The sequence below is a fragment of the Mesoplodon densirostris genome, chromosome 10 (genome assembly GCF_025265405.1).
Source record: "Mesoplodon densirostris isolate mMesDen1 chromosome 10, mMesDen1 primary haplotype, whole genome shotgun sequence".
Lineage (NCBI taxonomy): Eukaryota > Metazoa > Chordata > Mammalia > Artiodactyla > Ziphiidae > Mesoplodon > Mesoplodon densirostris.
The window spans coordinates 24,298,996-24,315,400 of NC_082670.1; the positions used below are offsets into that span (position 1 = coordinate 24,298,996).

The 16,405-nt window shown below is 59.1% G+C and overlaps 1 protein-coding gene across 2 annotated transcripts; it reads left to right on the forward strand.

Moving 5' to 3' along the window:
• The first annotated feature begins 46 nt into the window (after positions 1-46).
• On the forward strand, positions 47-15,105 carry LOC132498016 (complement C4-like). 2 transcript variants are annotated; one of them, XM_060111599.1, is made up of 41 exons: positions 47-111; positions 253-454; positions 656-848; positions 1,047-1,117; positions 1,202-1,290; positions 1,498-1,580; positions 1,764-1,860; positions 2,031-2,136; positions 2,249-2,381; positions 3,746-3,861; positions 3,973-4,149; positions 4,267-4,449; positions 4,580-4,765; positions 4,937-5,095; positions 5,350-5,476; positions 5,652-5,726; positions 6,007-6,204; positions 6,295-6,406; positions 6,499-6,569; positions 6,836-6,975; positions 7,084-7,293; positions 7,539-7,590; positions 7,692-7,781; positions 7,931-8,140; positions 8,320-8,395; positions 8,564-8,720; positions 8,821-8,934; positions 9,030-9,201; positions 9,420-9,652; positions 9,728-9,895; positions 10,271-10,330; positions 11,158-11,251; positions 11,329-11,515; positions 11,633-11,723; positions 11,857-11,931; positions 13,553-13,655; positions 13,780-13,869; positions 13,952-14,050; positions 14,220-14,303; positions 14,588-14,720; positions 14,866-15,105. In XM_060111599.1, the coding sequence occupies exons 1-41, from the start codon at positions 47-49 to the stop codon at positions 15,005-15,007; spliced, it is 5,223 nt and encodes a 1,740-aa protein (XP_059967582.1). In that variant the 3' UTR covers positions 15,008-15,105. The 2 variants fall into 2 exon arrangements, with proteins under 2 accessions (XP_059967582.1, XP_059967584.1); XM_060111601.1 differs by lacking the exon at positions 11,633-11,723 and having other exon boundaries at positions 11,329-11,468.
• Positions 15,106-16,405: the final 1,300 nt, after the last annotated feature.

Consider the following 16,405-nt stretch of genomic DNA (forward strand, 5'->3'; position numbering starts at 1 on the left):
GGAGCAGGCGGACAAACGGGTCTGATTCCTCTTGGGTCCTCCAGCCATGAGGCTCCTCTGGGGGCTGATCTGGGCATCTGGCTTCTTCGCCTTGTCTCTGCAGAAGCCCAGGTCCTGGACACAGGATGCTGGAGAGCTCGAGCTGGGCCAGGGCTGGCGAGGGGAGAGCAGGCGCAGAGGGACCTGATTCAGGGGTGGTGGTGGAGGGGCCTGAGGGGAGGCCGGCCGCTGACCCTCACCTCTTCTTCCCAGGTTGCTCCTGTTTTCCCCTTCTGTGGTTCACCTAGGGGTCCCCCTGTCAGTCGGGGTGCAGCTCCAGGATGCTCCTTCGGGACAGGTAGTGAGTGGATCCGTGTTCCTGAGAAACCCATCCACAACAGCTCATGAGTTCTGCTCCCCAAAGGTGGATTTCAGCCTCAGCTCAGACAAAGACTTCATCCTCCTCAGCCTCCCGGTAACTGGCCGCCTCTCCCTCCTGCCGCTGCCCAGCGCCTCCCACTCTGTTCTTCTCTGTCTTCTTGTAAACATCTTTGTCTTTTCACTGGCCCCCTCCCTTCCCCCCTCCCACCCGAGTTGTCGTCCCTGTTTCTATCTCAGTCTCTGTCTTTCTCCTTCCGCTCTGTCTCTGACCCACTCCTGTTCCCTCTCCTGACAGACCTCCATGAAAGGTGCGGAGGACTGTCGCCTCCATCTCCTCCACAGAGCCCCCAAGGTCCAGCTGGTGGCCCAGTCGCCATGGCTAACAAACAGACAGACAAACAGTCAGGGTGTCAACCTGTTCTTCTCCTCTCGCCGGGGGCACCTCTTTCTGCAGACTGACCAGCCCGTTTATAACCCTGGCCAGCGGGGTGAGTCTCAGCCCCAGGGCCCTCGCCTTTCACTTCTTCCCAGCCCCTTGAGTGAGAAAACCCGAAGTGCCCCACAGGAAGGCTGCTTTGCAAATATTTGTTCTCTTCCCCATCGCTTCCTGGGAGGGATGAGGGGCCCAGGGCCCACCCTCCCTTGGCCCATGGCCTCCTGCTCACCTCCTCGCCCTCCATTTCCAGTTCGATACCGAATCTTTGCTCTGGATCAGAAGATGCGTCCGTCCACTGATACCCTCACGGTCACGGTGGAGGTGAGTCCCTGACCTCTGACCTTCCTGATTGGCGAGGGCTGCTGATCTGACCTCCGACCGTGACCCCTTCTACTCCGATCGCAGAACTCTCGTGGCTTCCGCGTGCGGAAGAAGGAGGTGTATGTTCCCTCCTCCATCTTCCAGGATGACTTTGTGATCCCAGACATCTCAGAGTGAGCTCCCCACTCCTGCAGATCGCCCCCACCTACACCTCCCCAGCTCCCACTTCCCCCAGCTGTCTGCCTCCAACACACGGTCCAATCCTGAGCTCCCTGAGCCTCTGGTTCACCCCCACAGTCCTCTTCCTAGGGACCTGGGTCACTGACTCTCAGTGAGCCTCCTGCACAAGTGGGCTGAGTCCCTCCCTTGTCTGTCCTCAGGCCAGGGACTTGGAAGATCTCAGCCCGATTCTCAGATAGCCTGGATTCCAACAGCAGCACCCAGTTTGAGGTGAAGAAATATGGTGAGAACTGGAGACACGAGGGATAAGCAGCCCCTTTCCTGCAAGGAGTAAAGGGTGGGAGGAGAGGAGGGGGTGTTGCAGGGCAGGGGCAGGGCGATGCGGCTGCCACAGCCCAAAGGGGAGGGGAGTTTTCAAGGGTCCTTTCACGAGAGTCTGACCTGCCCTCCATTCGCCCTGGGTCAGTCCTTCCCAACTTTGAGGTGAAGATCATTCCGGAAAAGCCCTACATCCTGACAACGCCTGACTTTCTTAGTGAAATCCAAGTAGTCATCCAGGCCAGGTAACTCCCCCTCCGGTCCCTCACGCTGGGCCCTGCTCCCAGGGCTCCCCATTCAGTATGAACGTGCTATGGAGCCCCACTTCCCTCCCTTGCCCCAGGCCTCCTCCCTCTATTCCATTATTTCCTCCAGCCCTCAGCCCAGCCTCCTCCGAATCTCTCTGTGGTGGCAGGTACATCTACGGGAAGCCAGTGCAGGGGATGGCATATGTGCGCTTTGGGCTCCTGGGTGAGGACGGTAAAAAGACTTTCCTTCGCGGGCTGGAGAGTCAGACCAAGGTAGGAAGGAGGCTGGGGGGTGCATGGGTAGGTGAGGAGAGTGAGGGAGGGTGAGGAGGTGAGGTGGGAGACTCAAGTCTCATTCCCTGTCCTGTCTTCTTCTTTGCCCCAGCTGGTAGATGGCCAGTGCCGAATTTCCCTCCCAAAGGCTGAGTTTCAGGGTGTGCTGGAGAAGCTTAATATTAATATTAACGACCTCCCAGGGCTGCACCTCTATGTTGCAGCAGCGATCATTGAGTCTCCAGGTGAGTGGCTTCCCCTGATTATAACCCCAGACCCTCGCGTCTGACCTCTGAGCTGACCCTCTGTTCTCCAGCACCAACACCACCCTTCTTCCCTTCATCTGAGACCCAAAGCCAGGAAAAACCCAGGAGACAATCTCTCTACAACTGATTTCTGGGTGGCTTCTGGGGAAGGGGGAGCTTTCCCCATCTCAATGTATTTTTTTTCACCCATCTATCTATCCATCCATCCATCCATCCATCCATCATCCACCCATCCATCCACCCATCCGTCCATCCATCCATCATCCAACCATCCGTCCATCATCCACCCATCCATCCATCATCCACCCATCCATCCATCCATCCATCCATCCATCCATCCATCCATCATCCACCCATCCATCCATCCATCCATCCATCCATCATCCACCCATCCATCCATCCATCCATCCATCCATCATCCACCCATCCATCCATCCATCCATCCATCCATCCATCATCCACCCATCCATCCATCCATCCATCCATCATCCACCCATCCGTCCATCCATCCATCCATCCATCCATCCATCCATCCATCCATCATCCACCCATCCATCCACCCATCCGTCCATCCATCCATCATCCAACCATCCGTCCATCATCCACCCATCCATCCATCATCCACCCATCCATCCATCCATCCATCCATCCATCATCCACCCATCCATCCATCCATCCATCCATCCATCATCCACCCATCCATCCATCCATCCATCCATCCATCAATCATCCACCCATCCGTCCATCCATCCATCATCCACCCATCCGTCCATCCATCCATCCATCCATCCATCCATCCATCATCCACCCATCCATCCATCCATCCATCCATCCATCAATCATCCACCCATCCATCCATCCATCCATCATCCACCCATCCATCCATCCATCCATCCATCCATCCATCCATCCATCATCCACCCATCCATCCACCCATCTGTCCATCCATCCATCATCCAACCATCCATCCATCCATCCATCATCCACCTATCCATCCATCATCCACCCATCCATCCATCCATCCATCCATCTATCTATCTATCATCCACCCATCCGTCCATCCATCCATCATCCATCCACCCATCTGTCCATCCATCCATCATCCACCCATCCATCCACCCACCCATCCATCATCCATCCATCAGACGCATGTTATGCACCATCTGTGTGCTGTGTCCTGTGTTGGCCTCAGTAAACATAGAGCTGGATAGGAGGCATCTTGTGCCCTGAAGAGTTCAGCCTTGTGGGCGGGAAACACTTGAACGCCACCCCCCACCCCGAGCTCTACTTTTCCTCTCTCCCCAGGTCTCTGTCTCCACCTCTGTCCGCCCTGTGTCTTGCAGGAGGGGAGTTGGAGGAGGCGGAGCTCACATCCTGGCGTTTCGTGTCATCTCCCTTCTCCTTGGATCTAAGCAAAACCAAGCGACACCTTGTGCCTGGGGCCCCCTTCCTGCTGCAGGTTTCTTCTGGAAGGGGGAGGAGGAGCAGTGGGGGGAAGGGGCGGTGGTGGTCAGGAGGGCACAGCGTCTCACTGACTGTGCTCTTCCCTCTGCCCCTCCCACCTACCTAGGCCCTGGTCCGTGACATGTCAGGCTCACCAGCCTCTGGCATTCCCGTCAAAGTTTCTGCCAAGTTGTCTTCTGGATCTACTTCTAAAAACCAGGACTTTCAACAGAACACAGACGAAAGCGGCCAAGTCGTTGTTCCCATTATTGTCCCTCAGGCCACCTCAGAAGTGCAGCTCTCGGTAGAATTCCCCCTCAAGGGAGAGGGTGGGCTAGGAGAGGGGGTTCCCGGGCTGGGGGGAGAAGCTGGGTGCCTGGGTCCTTGCCACTGACCCTGCCACCCCTGCCCCTCTCTCCAGGTGTCTGCAGGCTCCCCCTACTCTGCCATAAGCAGGCTCACCGTGAAAGCCCCCCTGTCCAGAAGATCCGGGTTTCTGTCCATTGAGAGGCTGGATCCTCGACCCCCTAAAGTCAGGGACACTCTTAACCTAAACCTGCGAGCCGTGGGCATCAGTGAGAGCTTCTCTCACTTCTACTACATGGTGTGCATGAGCTGGGTTGCAGAGGAGGACAGGGGTGCAGGAGGGTCTCAGGCAGGAAAGAACCCTTGGGGTGGGGTAGCGGTTTCAGGGCTGAGGACGTGCAGTGAAGAAGACACTGCTCTCGCCCCAGATCGTGTCCCGGGGCCAGATCGTGTCTGTACATCGAGAGCCCAGGAGGGACCTGACCTCTGTCTCCGTGTTTGTGGACCATCACCTGGCGCCCTCCTTCTACCTTGTGGCCTTCTACTATCATGGGGGCGTCCCGGTGGCCAACTCCCTGCGAGTGGACGTCCAGGCTGGGGGCTGTGAGGGCAAGGTAACTGGCATCGGGAGAGATGATGTGTGTATATGCTAGGGGGGTTAAGAGAGGAGGAAGACAGGGTGATTGCAAACAGGGCATGGATTTAGTTTGGGGTACACTGAAGTTGCACAAGACCGAAGGAAGTTCTCCCCACTCTGATTGCCCCCCACCTCCTGCCTCTGCCAGCTGGAGCTGAACGTGGATGGTAGCAAGGAGTATCGTCCTGGGGACACTGTAAAGCTCAACCTGCGAACAGATTCTCCAGCCCTGGTGGCCCTGGGAGCTGTGGACACGGCTCTGTATGCTGTGGGCGGCAAGTCCCACAAACCCCTCGACATGGTCAAGGTTTGTCAAGCCCCTCTCCCTAATCCTCCCTCCCCCCCACCATGGCTCACCCTCCTGCTGCCCTGAGCCCTGGGCCCTGGGCCAGCAGGTCGATCTCACTCACGGACTCATCCCAGTCCTCCCTGAAGCCTTGGCCCCCGTGGCCTCTGTGTCTCTCGTACTTGTCCGTACCCTGCCCTCTCACCTGCAGCTGAGTGGCCAATCGTGCCTACAGCCACTCTTGTCTCTGCAACATCTCTGCCTTTCCTCGCCAGGTCTTCGAAGCTATGAACAGCTATGACCTTGGCTGTGGTCCTGGGGGTGGGGACAGTGCCCTTCAGGCGTTCGAGGCAGCTGGTCTGGCCTTTTCAGATGGAGACCAACTGACCCCAGGCAGAAAGGGTGAGAACAGAGGAGGAAGGGGAGCGGGTGGTGGGAAGATGAAGAAGAAGGAGGGGCCTGAGGGGGTAAGACAGGAAGAGGAGGGGTGGGCAGGGCTGGGCCGGGCGAGGGGAGCAAGGAGGGGAGGTGGGAGGCCCTGCACCCCACAGCTGGCTGCAGTCCTGCTCTCTACCAGGTCTAAGATGCCCCAAGGAGACAAAGGTCCGGAAAAAGAGAAACGTGAGCTTCCAAAAGGCGGTTCATGAGAAGTGTGAGTTGTGGGTGCCTGTGAAGCTCTCCACACTTGGGCCCAAGGGTCAGGTGCGGGTCTGCCTTTTGGCTCCTGTGCTCCTGAGAGAGCCAAGATATGGTGTCGGGGCCAGAGGTCCAAGCTCTGGGGTCGAAGGTGGGTGGGCCGGAGGCTCTCTCCTTTGGCCTCTCTTGAGTTCCCAGTCTCTCAGAGTGAGTCCTTGTGTATGTAGAGGTCAGGCTGGGCAAAGAGGTGTGTCTCGTTTTTGTTTCCTTGTGCCCACCCTCATCTGGCCCTGCAGTGGGCCAGTACGCTTCCCCCATAGCCAAGCGCTGCTGCCAGGACGGGCTGACGCGGCTGCCCATGGCACGCACCTGTCAGCAGCGGGCGGCCCGTGTGCAGCAGCTGGCCTGCCGGGAGCCCTTCCTGTCCTGCTGCCAGTTTGCTGAGGGCCTGCGCAAGAAGGCCCGGGTGAGGGGCCAGGTGGGCCTTGCTCGAGGTGAGGGGCTGAGTGGGGCCGGGAGACTGGCAGGGGCACCTGGAGGGGCAGAAGGGCCCCCTCCTCATTGCCCTCCACTGTGGTCCCTAGCCAAGGAGCTCCTGCAGGAGGAGGACCTGATCGACGAGGATGACATCCCTGTGCGCAGCTTCTTCCCTGAGAACTGGCTTTGGAAAGTGGAAGCAGTGGACCACTTCTCCCAGTGAGGGCGTGTGGTGGGCCCGGCCTTGTCTCTGGGCTGTGTCTGGGGCAGCTCAGCGTGTGACCGGGCTTCTCACCTTTCCCACCACGCAGATTGAGACAGCTGCTCCCGGACTCTCTGACCACGTGGGAAATCCATGGCGTGAGCCTGTCCAAAAGCACAGGTGCGGTCACCCTGCCTGGGCCTATGGCCTCCCTCTTCCATGCCCCCTTGACCCGGGCTCCCTGCTTAGTCCTTTGCTCTTAGTAGGAGCAGAGACCTGGAGAAGTCTGCACCCCATGCGCCGGGGCTGCGAGGCCAGAGAGCAGGGGCGGGCGGGGGTGGGGTGACGGGGGCGGGGGGAGCTGGGGCAGCTCCTGGCCCTCACTCCTGGGACCCCGCGGCTGGGATGCCCCCAGGCCTCTCATATGTGCCCCCTCTCTCCATCAGGCTTGTGTGTGGCCACCCCGGCCCGGCTCCGAGTGTTCCGTGAATTCCACATGCACCTCCGCCTGCCCATCTCCGTCCGCCGCTTTGAGCAGCTCGAGCTGCGGCCTGTCCTCTACAACTACCTGGATACAGATATGACCGTGAGGCCCCTCGGGGGCTGAGCACACGGTGTTGGTGGAGGTGGGCCTGGGGCAGGTGAAGGGTGGGGAGCCTAACTGGGCTGGCCCTTCCTGTTTTCCTGCCCCCAGGTGAGCGTCCACGTGTCCCCAGTGGAGGGGCTGTGCCTGGCTGGGGGCGGAGGGCTCGCCCAGCAGGTGCTGGTCCCTGCGGGCTCTGCCCGGCCCATTGGCTTCTCTGTGGTGCCCATAGCGGCCGCTGCTGTGTCCCTGAAAGTGGTGGCTCGAGGATCCTTGGATTTCCCTGTGGGGGACGCAGTATCTAAGGTTCTACAAATTGAGGTGAATGGTACACCCCTGAATCTAGGTCCCTGGGCTCCCAGATTTACCCCCCATTCTGGCACCCTCCCTGCTGGCCAGGCCAGAGCCTCAACACCCAAACTCAGTGCTTTGGTCTGTTTGCACCTTCTACAATTGTGATCCAACTCTGTCCCTGAAGTTCAAACTCTAAGTCCTGAGGAGTCTGCGCTGGGAGGGGCAGGCTGTAGCCTGTGTGATCTCTCACAGCTATGTTTCCTCCGAGACAGAATGAAGGGGCCATTCACAGGGAGGAGTTTGTCTATGAACTCAACCCCCTGAGTGAGTGACACCCACGCCCAGCCATCAGTGTCCTAAGGGGGTTGTAGGGGGCAGGGGATATGGACAGCAGGACAGACTGCCAACTTCTCTCATCTCCCCAGACCCCCGAGGCCGGACCTTGGAAATTCCTGGCATCTCTGATCCCAATATTATCCCTGATGGAGATTTCAGGAGCTTTGTTAGAGTCACAGGTGGGAGTGTCCTCCAGTCCCTTCCCAGTGGCCACCCTTGGATTCATGTGAAACCTGCAGACCCCTGTTTGATTGCATGACTCCATGACCCTCTGACCCTGGGCCCCCAGACCTGCTCTCTGATCCTTAACCCTCTCCCTCCCTTATAGCCTCAGATCCATTGGACACTTTGGGCTCTGAGGGGGCCTTGTCACCGGGAGGCATGGCCTCCCTCCTGAGGCTTCCCCAGGGCTGCGGGGAACAAACCATGGTCCTCTTGGCTCCAACGCTGGCTGCTTCCCGCTACCTGGACAAGACAGAGCAGTGGAGCATGCTGCCCCCTGAGATGAAGGACCACGCTGTGGATCTGATCCAGAAAGGTTCTGGGTGCAGCGGCAAGCAGGAGTGGGGGCCAGGAGAGGGCAGTTACTGGAAGATGGGCAGCCTAGGTGGCTAGAGTGGGGACGGGAGGGGGTACCCAGTGGAAACGGGGGGCGTGGCCTCAGCACAAGTAGCGGGAGAGTCAGTGTCACCTCAGCGTCTGCCTCTCCTCTCCAAGGCTACACGCGGATCCAGGAGTTTCGAAAACCAGATGGTTCCTATGGGGCTTGGTTAGAGCGGGACAGCAGCACCTGGTGAGCTTGGGAGAGAGGTTCTGGGTTTCGGAGAGGGGCTAGGGCTGGTGGGGGCAGAGGTCGGTGCGATGGGGGGGTAAGTCAATAACCAGGTGCCTGGGGGAGCGGGGCCACGTCCCCTACAGGGACCAGTCCCTACTCCTAGGCCTCCCTTCCTCCCCTCTATAGGCTCACGGCCTTTGTGCTGAAGACCCTGAGTTTGGCCCAGGAACAGGTGGGCGGCTCGCCTGAAAAGCTGCAGGAGACGGCCAAGTGGCTGCTATTGCAGCAGCTGGCTGATGGGTCATTCCACGACCCCCATCCAGTTATTCACAGGGGCATGCAGGTACAGGGCTGGGGGGCCGGGCCACGGAGCACAGGAGGGAAGGCGCTCCCTGCCCCTCCCCCTCCTGGTTGACGTCTCCTTTTCTCCCGCCTTCACCCAGGGGGGCTTAGTGGGAAATGATGAGACTGTAGCACTCACAGCTTTTGTGGTCATCGCCCTTCATCATGGGCTGGCCGTCTTCCCGGACGGGAATTCAGAGCAGCTGAAGAGAGTGGTAAGGCACCCAACGTGTGTGCCCTTTGCCGATCCCCCTTCTCCTCAGGAATCCAGGTGTCCGGCCCGCAGACCTTCCTCCCCACTTTCTTCTAGGAAAACTCCATCTCAAGCGCAAACACCTTCTTGGGGGAAAAAGTAGGTTCTGGGCTCCTGGGGTCCCACGCAGCCGCCATCACAGCCTACGCCCTGTCGCTGACTGAGGCCCCTGAGGACCTGCAGGATGTTGCCCACAACAACCTCATGGCCATGGCCCAGGAGACTGGCGGTGAGGGGGCCTTGGCGGTGAGCCTGGGGCTCGGAGAACCTTGAGACCCCTGAGTGTGTCCAAAGGGAGAAACTGAATGAGTGAAGACACCCGGAGGGAATCAGAGCATAAGCAGGGATGGTTGGGGTAGAATCAGGCGAGCCTGATGGGGGGAGTGCCAAAGGGCCAGGCAGCTAAGATCCTCCCCCTGTTCACTGCGGGTCTCCTTTCACTCGCAGATAACCTGTACTGGGGCTCAGTCACCAGTTCTCAGGGCAACGTCCTGTCGCCCACCCTGGCTCCTCACAGCCCGGCAGACCCCGTGCCCCAGGCCCCGGCCCTGTGGATTGAAACCACAGCCTACGGCTTGCTGCACCTGCTGCTTCGAGAGGGCAAGGGCGAGCTGGTCGACCAGGCTGCATCCTGGCTCACCCGCCAGGGCAGCTTCCAAGGTGGATTCCGCAGCACCCAGGTAGGGGCTGCCCTGGGGCTCTGGGGGTGGGTGGTCCTGAGACCAAGTGCCTGAGTCCTGGCCCATCGTCCCCAGGACACGGTGATGGCCCTGGATGCCCTGTCTGCGTACTGGATCGCGTCCCACACCACTGAGGAGAAGGGGCTCAACGTGACCCTCAGCTCCATGGGCCGCAGTGGACTCAAGTCCCACGTGCTGCAGCTGACCAACCACCAAGTTCAGGGGCTGGAGGAGGAGCTGCAGGTGAACCATTCCCTCACCTGGGTTGCCAGGACACCTGCGCCTACCTCGGCCAGACCAGAAGCCACCCGCTGTCCCCCAGCCCTGCAGAATCCCCACGGCACCTCTTTCTGATATCTTTGTGGGAAGACTTACTGGCTCTGCTACCTGTAGAAAGTCACCTAGCCGCTGCGCTTCATTTTTCTGATCTGAAAATGAAACATGCAGAGTCTACCCAACAGGGGTTTTTAGGAGATGGCAGTGAGATAATGCAGGTGAAGGTGAAACGTTGTGGAAAAGCGAGCTGGGGAGAGGAGTTGGGGTTGTTTTTAGGGAGGAGATAAGTCGGAACGACAGGGTGCCATTCTGACATCTCTTTCCCTTTTCTGTTTCCAAAAGTTTTCCTTGGGCAGCAAGATTAATGTGAAGGTGGGAGGAAACAGCAAAGGAACCTTGAAGGTGAGAGCTGGCCGCCCGGGCCCGGCAGGGTGAAGCCGGGCTGTTCAGTGGGAGACCTACCGGCAGACCTCACGGCTGGGGAAGGAGGAAGAGACACCTGGGTTGGCGTTCCCTGTGCTCCGTCCTGGGCGCGTCCCCCTCACTCTGGTCTCCACCCTCTCTGGGTGCGTGTCGTCCCCTTCAGCCCCTCAGTGCTGATGCTTGAACACCTGATGCCTCAGCCCGAGCCTCTCCCCTGAGCTCTGGGCCCCTGTGTCCCACAGCACCTCAGACATGGTTGTGCCCCAAACTCCTTCTTCTTCCTGGGTCCCCTTATCTGGCTGATGGAGTCCCTTCCCTGCAGGAGCCCAGCTGCCACTCTGGGGGCCATCTTAGTGCCCTCCCCATCCCGAGCCCCTCCTTATGACCCCAGGACCTCCTCCTCTGCTTTCACCCCAGCCCTGCCCACCTCCCCAGCCAGCCAGATCCACCCGTCTACACAGGTCTCCTGCCCTTGAATGTGCTTCCCCTGCTTCTTGTCCCACGTGACAAACTCATTCTCCTCCTTCAAGCCTGTCGGAAGCCTTTCCTGAACTTTCCATTCCAGCGTCCTCTGTGCACCACGTACAGTGCTCACCCCCAGGCCAGGTCCCCGCTCCCCACTCTGTCTCACCGTCTAACCCGACACCTGGGCCCGCTCGTATTTCTGGACTGGTCCGCGATGGGGACGAGAAGGGGCTGGAGGCCTCAAATCCCTTGGCCCAGGGAGGTGCCCTTCGGTGTGGCTCTGGAGAGAGGCCTGTGGCCCCAACTGTCCCGTGTCCTCCCCCCACCCCTTGCTGAGCCAGGTCCTTCATGCCTACAATGTCATGGACGTGAGGAACACGACCTGCCAGGATCTTCAGATTGAAGTGACGGTCGTGGGCCACGTCCAGTACACAAGTGAGTGTTGGGGTCAGAGGCCGTGGGTCCCTGAGGGGCTGGTGCCAGGCCTGAGCCACGGTGCTGTCCCCGCGCAGTGGAAGCCAATGAGGACTACGAGGACTATGAGTATGAGGACCTTCCGGCCAGGGATGACCCGGGGGCCCATTCCCAGCCCGTGACACCCCTGCAGCTGTTTGACGGACGGAGGAGCCGCCGCAGGAGGGAGGCCCCCAAGGTGGCTGAAGAGCAGGAATCCAGGGTGCAGTACACCGTGTGCATCTGGTGAGCTCTGGGGGCTGCACTGGGTGAGTGGGGTGCTGTGGGCTGGCCCAAGGCTGGGGCTGGGTGTCTACAGCCTGACACAGGGCGACCCAGACGACAGGGCATGTGTCTCCACAGGCAGAATGGCAAGGTGGGGCTGTCAGGCATGGCCATCGCAGACATCACCCTCCTGAGTGGATTCCATGCCCTGCGGGCGGACCTGGAGAAGGTGTGGCCAGACACCCAGAGGCGCCTGTGCCCTCGGGAGCCCTGCGCCGTCCCCTCAGCACCCCAGCTGCTGAGCCCGTCAGTGCAGGGGGGCCCAGGGCTACCTCCCTGTGACCAGCTCTCCTTCCCCACAGTTGACCTCCCTCTCTGACCGTTACGTGAGTCACTTTGAGACCGAGGGGCCCCACGTCCTGCTGTACTTCGACTCGGTGAGCAAGGAGGGGGACAGAGGGGGGCACATACGGCACCGGGTTTTCTGAGCTCGTGTTAAGAGGTTTCCCAGGAGGCAGCTGTATCAGCGTCTAGTGCGCTTAGAGAGAACTTGTGATGTGAGCAGGGAGACAGGACAGGAGTGGCCGGAGCAGAGGCCGGGGAGGCTCCCTGCTGCCTGTCGGCGGGCAGGGGCTGAGCCCCTTGTGGCTTGGGGGCCAGTGCCAGTGCTTGGGGTGAGCCTTTTGTGAAGCTGAACTTACTCAACTCGAGGGGCTGCTTTTGTTTTTTTGTTGTTGTCTCCCTTCCCGGTTTTTGTGTTTGTTTTGTTTTTGATATTAAAGTGTATTCTGTTTTTTAAAATGATGCTGGTCCTAGACGAGTTGTTTTTGTTTTTCCACAGCCTTATTTGGCTAACACAAAGTTATCAACCCTCTGACGGCCCTCAAAAGTTTTTTTTTTTTTTTTTTTTTTTTGCTATATGCGGGCCTCTCACTGCTGTGGCCTCTCCCGTTGCGGAGCACAGGCTCCGGACGCGCAGGCTCAACGGCCGTGGCTCACGGGCCCAGCCGCTCCGCGGCATGTGGGATCTTCCCGGACCGGGGCACGAACCCGTGTCCCCTGCATTGGCAGGCGGACTCTCAACCACTGCGCCACCAGGGAAGCCCCCATCAAAAGTTTTTTTAAACATTTACTGTAACGTCTTGGAGAAAATGTGAAAAAGGCGGGTTAATGCTGTGATACCATTAGCCAAGTGTTTGTGGGTCAGGGGAGACCCTCCCTGCCCTGTGTGTGCAGAGGGGACAGACCCTATTAGCTTGAGAAGCCAGGCAGAAGAGTCTGGTTGAACACAATGGAAAATGAGGAACCGGGAGGGTTTCAAGTCCGGGAGGTGACCATGCAGCTTAGGAGGGAAACCCGCGGGATACCAGGCTGGACTGGACCAGTGTGGGCATGAAGAGAGGGGGCTGGGCCTGGACATGAACGGCTGGGCCGTGGAGGACGGGCCGAGTGGGAGCACCTGCTGTCAGGTTATGGCAGATAAGGCAGACCTCAGTTGTATCAGTGAAGGGAGGCTGTCAAGAGGGTGAGCAGGCAGAGGGAATGTGGCGAATTTAATACATCCTGCAATAATCCCAATGCAAGAGTAAGGCTGAAAGTTTGGTTCGGGAATCGCCAGTCTGAAGGGTTTGGGGAGAGCCAGGGAGCGGTGCGACCTCCAGAGGGGAGCGCAGAGGAGGGGGAGGGCCAGGGCTGGGGACTGCGCTTCTGGGAGGGAGGGAGAGGGATGTCAGAAGTGACCAGGTCAGAATCAGGGCTGGTCCAGAAGCTAAGCCCGAGCTTAGGGAGCGTCTCATGGAGAATGTGTCCACGATATGAGACTCTGCAGAGGGGCCCAGGGCTCTGGAGACTGGGATGAGGTCACCATGTGGGCAGTGAAGTCACCAGAGACCTTGGGGAGCAGTTTTTAGAAATCCGGAGGCTGGAAGGTAACAAACTGTGAAGGACACTGACGATAAGATCAACCGGAACTGAACAGGCCAAGGAAATGCATCAGAGCAGCCCGCAGGGCCCAGAGGTGGGTGCCTGACCTCTCCGCCCTCCCCCCGCCCACGCCAGGTCCCCATGTCCCAGGAGTGCGTGGGCTTCGGAGCTGTGCAGGACGTGGCCGTGGGGCTGGTGCAGCCAGCCAGCGCCGTCCTGTATGACTACTACAACCCGGGTGAGCACACCGGGGACACTCGGGAGGTTTGGGATAGGTGGCAGGGAAGTCCTGCGGCTCCATGGGACTGGAGAGCAGAGAGGGGAGGCCTGCGCCCTAACGCCCCGGTCTGCTTTTTCTCCAGAGCACAAATGTTCTGTGTTTTACGGGGCACCAACTAAGAGCAAACTCTTGTCCACTTTGTGCTCTGGTGACGTCTGCCAGTGTGCTGAGGGTGAGACCCAGGGCCCAGGGGCAGGGGTGGGAAGACGGTATGGCTGGGGCCTGCACTCGCTCATCTGGGCCCCTGACTTCAGGGAAGTGCCCTCGACAGCGCCGGGCCCTGGAGCAGGGGCGGCAGGATATGGAAGGTTACAGGATGAAGTTCGCCTGCTACTTTCCCCGAGTGGATTACGGTCAGTCTTCCCGCCTGGGCCCCGGCCCTGACCCCGACCCATCCTCAGGGTCTCTGTGGTTGTGCCTGCTCCTCTCAGGCCCATGGGCAGCCTTGTGGCTCTGCACTGACTTACAGCCCTCTCAGCCTCGGGCTGACTAACTTCCCTCCCTTCTCCTAAACCCCCACAGGCTTCCAGGTTAAGGTTCTCCGAGAAGACAGCAGAGCTGCTTTCCGCCTCTTTGAGACGAGTATCACCCAAGTCCTGCACTTCAGTGAGAAGGAGACAGATAAGTGGGCGGGGCTGGAGGGATACAGAAGAGCTGTATCCCTTCGTGGGGCCTTCGTGCCTGGAATAGTGAGAATTCAGCCATTCTGAGCTCAAATCCCCTCAGCCTCTTAGAAGTTCTGGGCTCGTCCATAAACAGGAAAGCAGCCGCACCTCCCCATCGGGAGGGGTGAGGGTCAAATGAGAGGCTCGGCACAAAGCCCCTGGCCCCAGCGCTGTCCAACCCCTTCTCTTCCCCTCTGACAACTCTTGTGGACGCTCTCCCCTCAGCCAAGGATGCCAAGGCCACTGCCGGTCAGACCAGAAACTTCCTGGTTCGAGCCTCTTGCCGCCTTCACTTGGAACCTGGGAAAAAATATCTGATCATGGGTCTGGACGGGACCACGCATGACCTCAAGGGAGAGTGAGTTCTCTGGGCCCCTCGGTCTCTTGCTCTCCTCACGCCTCACGAGGGAACTGATCCTGTGTCCCCTCAGAAGCCAGGTGCCTCGGGCTCTTCCGCCTGACCATCCTCCTGACCCCTGCTGCCTGCCCCTTCGCCCCTGCAGCCCCCAGTACCTGCTGGACTCGAACAGCTGGATCGAGGAGATGCCCTCGGAGCGCCTGTGCCAGAGCACCCGCCAGCGGGCAGCCTGCGCCCAGCTCAGAAGCTTCTTCCAGGAGTACGGCACGCAGGGCTGCCAGGTGTAAGGGCTGCTCTCCCATCTTCCCCGGAGGAGCCAGAGCCAGGGAAAGATCACGCCTGGATCACTGCCGTGCCCGGGTCCCCACACGCAGCCCCAGGCAGCCCCAGGGACTCAATAAAGGCCTTTGGCAGCAAAGTGTCAGTGTGTAGCTCCAGGACTGAGACCAGCGTCCCCACTGCCCCTTCCAGGGTCTGCGGGGCCCAGGCCAGGGTTTGCATATCTTAGGCTCTCAGAGCCCGGGTGACCCTTGCAGTGTCCAGCTCTGCCTGAATCCCCCCACTCCAGATGACCCCCTGGGAGCTCAGTCCCTCATAGTGAGCACCCCAGGCAGATCACCCTGCACTCCGAGGATCCAGTGTCCACACCAGAGCCTCCCTTTCACTGTGCCTGCAGGGCACTCCCCGCGCCCATGCAGCCCATCACTGTGGCCTCAGGCAGGGCTGGTGCTCAGCCAGCACCTCAGCTCTTCTGCTTCGTGAGCAGCTTACCCAGCTACATGTCTCCCACTCTGTCCTCATGCAGTTGGCAGTTCTGGGGTCTTGCTTTTAGCTGAGACCTGCTCTGTTGAAAGCCCGTTTGACACTTGATCCCTTTATCAGTGGTATTAGGTAACTTTCCCAGAATTGTGCAATGCTCACATCTGATGATGTCTTCATCAAAAGGCCAGCTGCTGTTCTGCTGGGGTCAACCCTCCCCACCCGCCTGCCTAGCTCTCCCCCTTTGGCAGCACCCCTTGGGTCTGCAGGGCTGACCTAGAAATTCATCTAGAGAAATTTGCTGAAGTCAGTTTTGATGAAAACTGAGACAGCTCAGCAGCCTGCCATTCAATCATTCAACAGAAATCATTCAACAAAATTCAACAGGAACTCTCACTCCGTGCCATGCCCTGTGCCAGGCCCCCATCCTCTGTGAAAGGTGTGATGTCGGGGAGCTACATGGTCCTATGGGGCACGCAGGTTGGACATCTGACCCAGTCTGGGGGAATGTGAGAAGTGGGCAGGGGAGGCTTCCTGGAGGAGGTGACATCTAAGTGGGATTCTGAAGGCTGAGGAGTCAAGCAAAGACAGTAGGGGTTAGATGAGGGTATTTGAGGTAGAAGAAAGCATATAAAAGACCCAGAGGCTGGGGGCAGGACAGAGCACATTCAGGGGCACTGCGTGTCATTCATCATGTCTGGAATTTGGATTTGGAGGTGGTGTGGAAAAGATGGGGCTGGCAAGGTAAATGGTGTCAGTTTATGAAGGGACATTCACAGGCATGCCAGCATCCCAGGTCACTCTCCTTTTGAATGGATCCCCTCCTATTCCATGCAACTTTGAGAAGTTCTGACCTTCCCCAGTATTTCCGAGGCTTCCGAGGGCTATTGTCTACATGGCCTGGTCATTGCCCATCAGATCTCTCC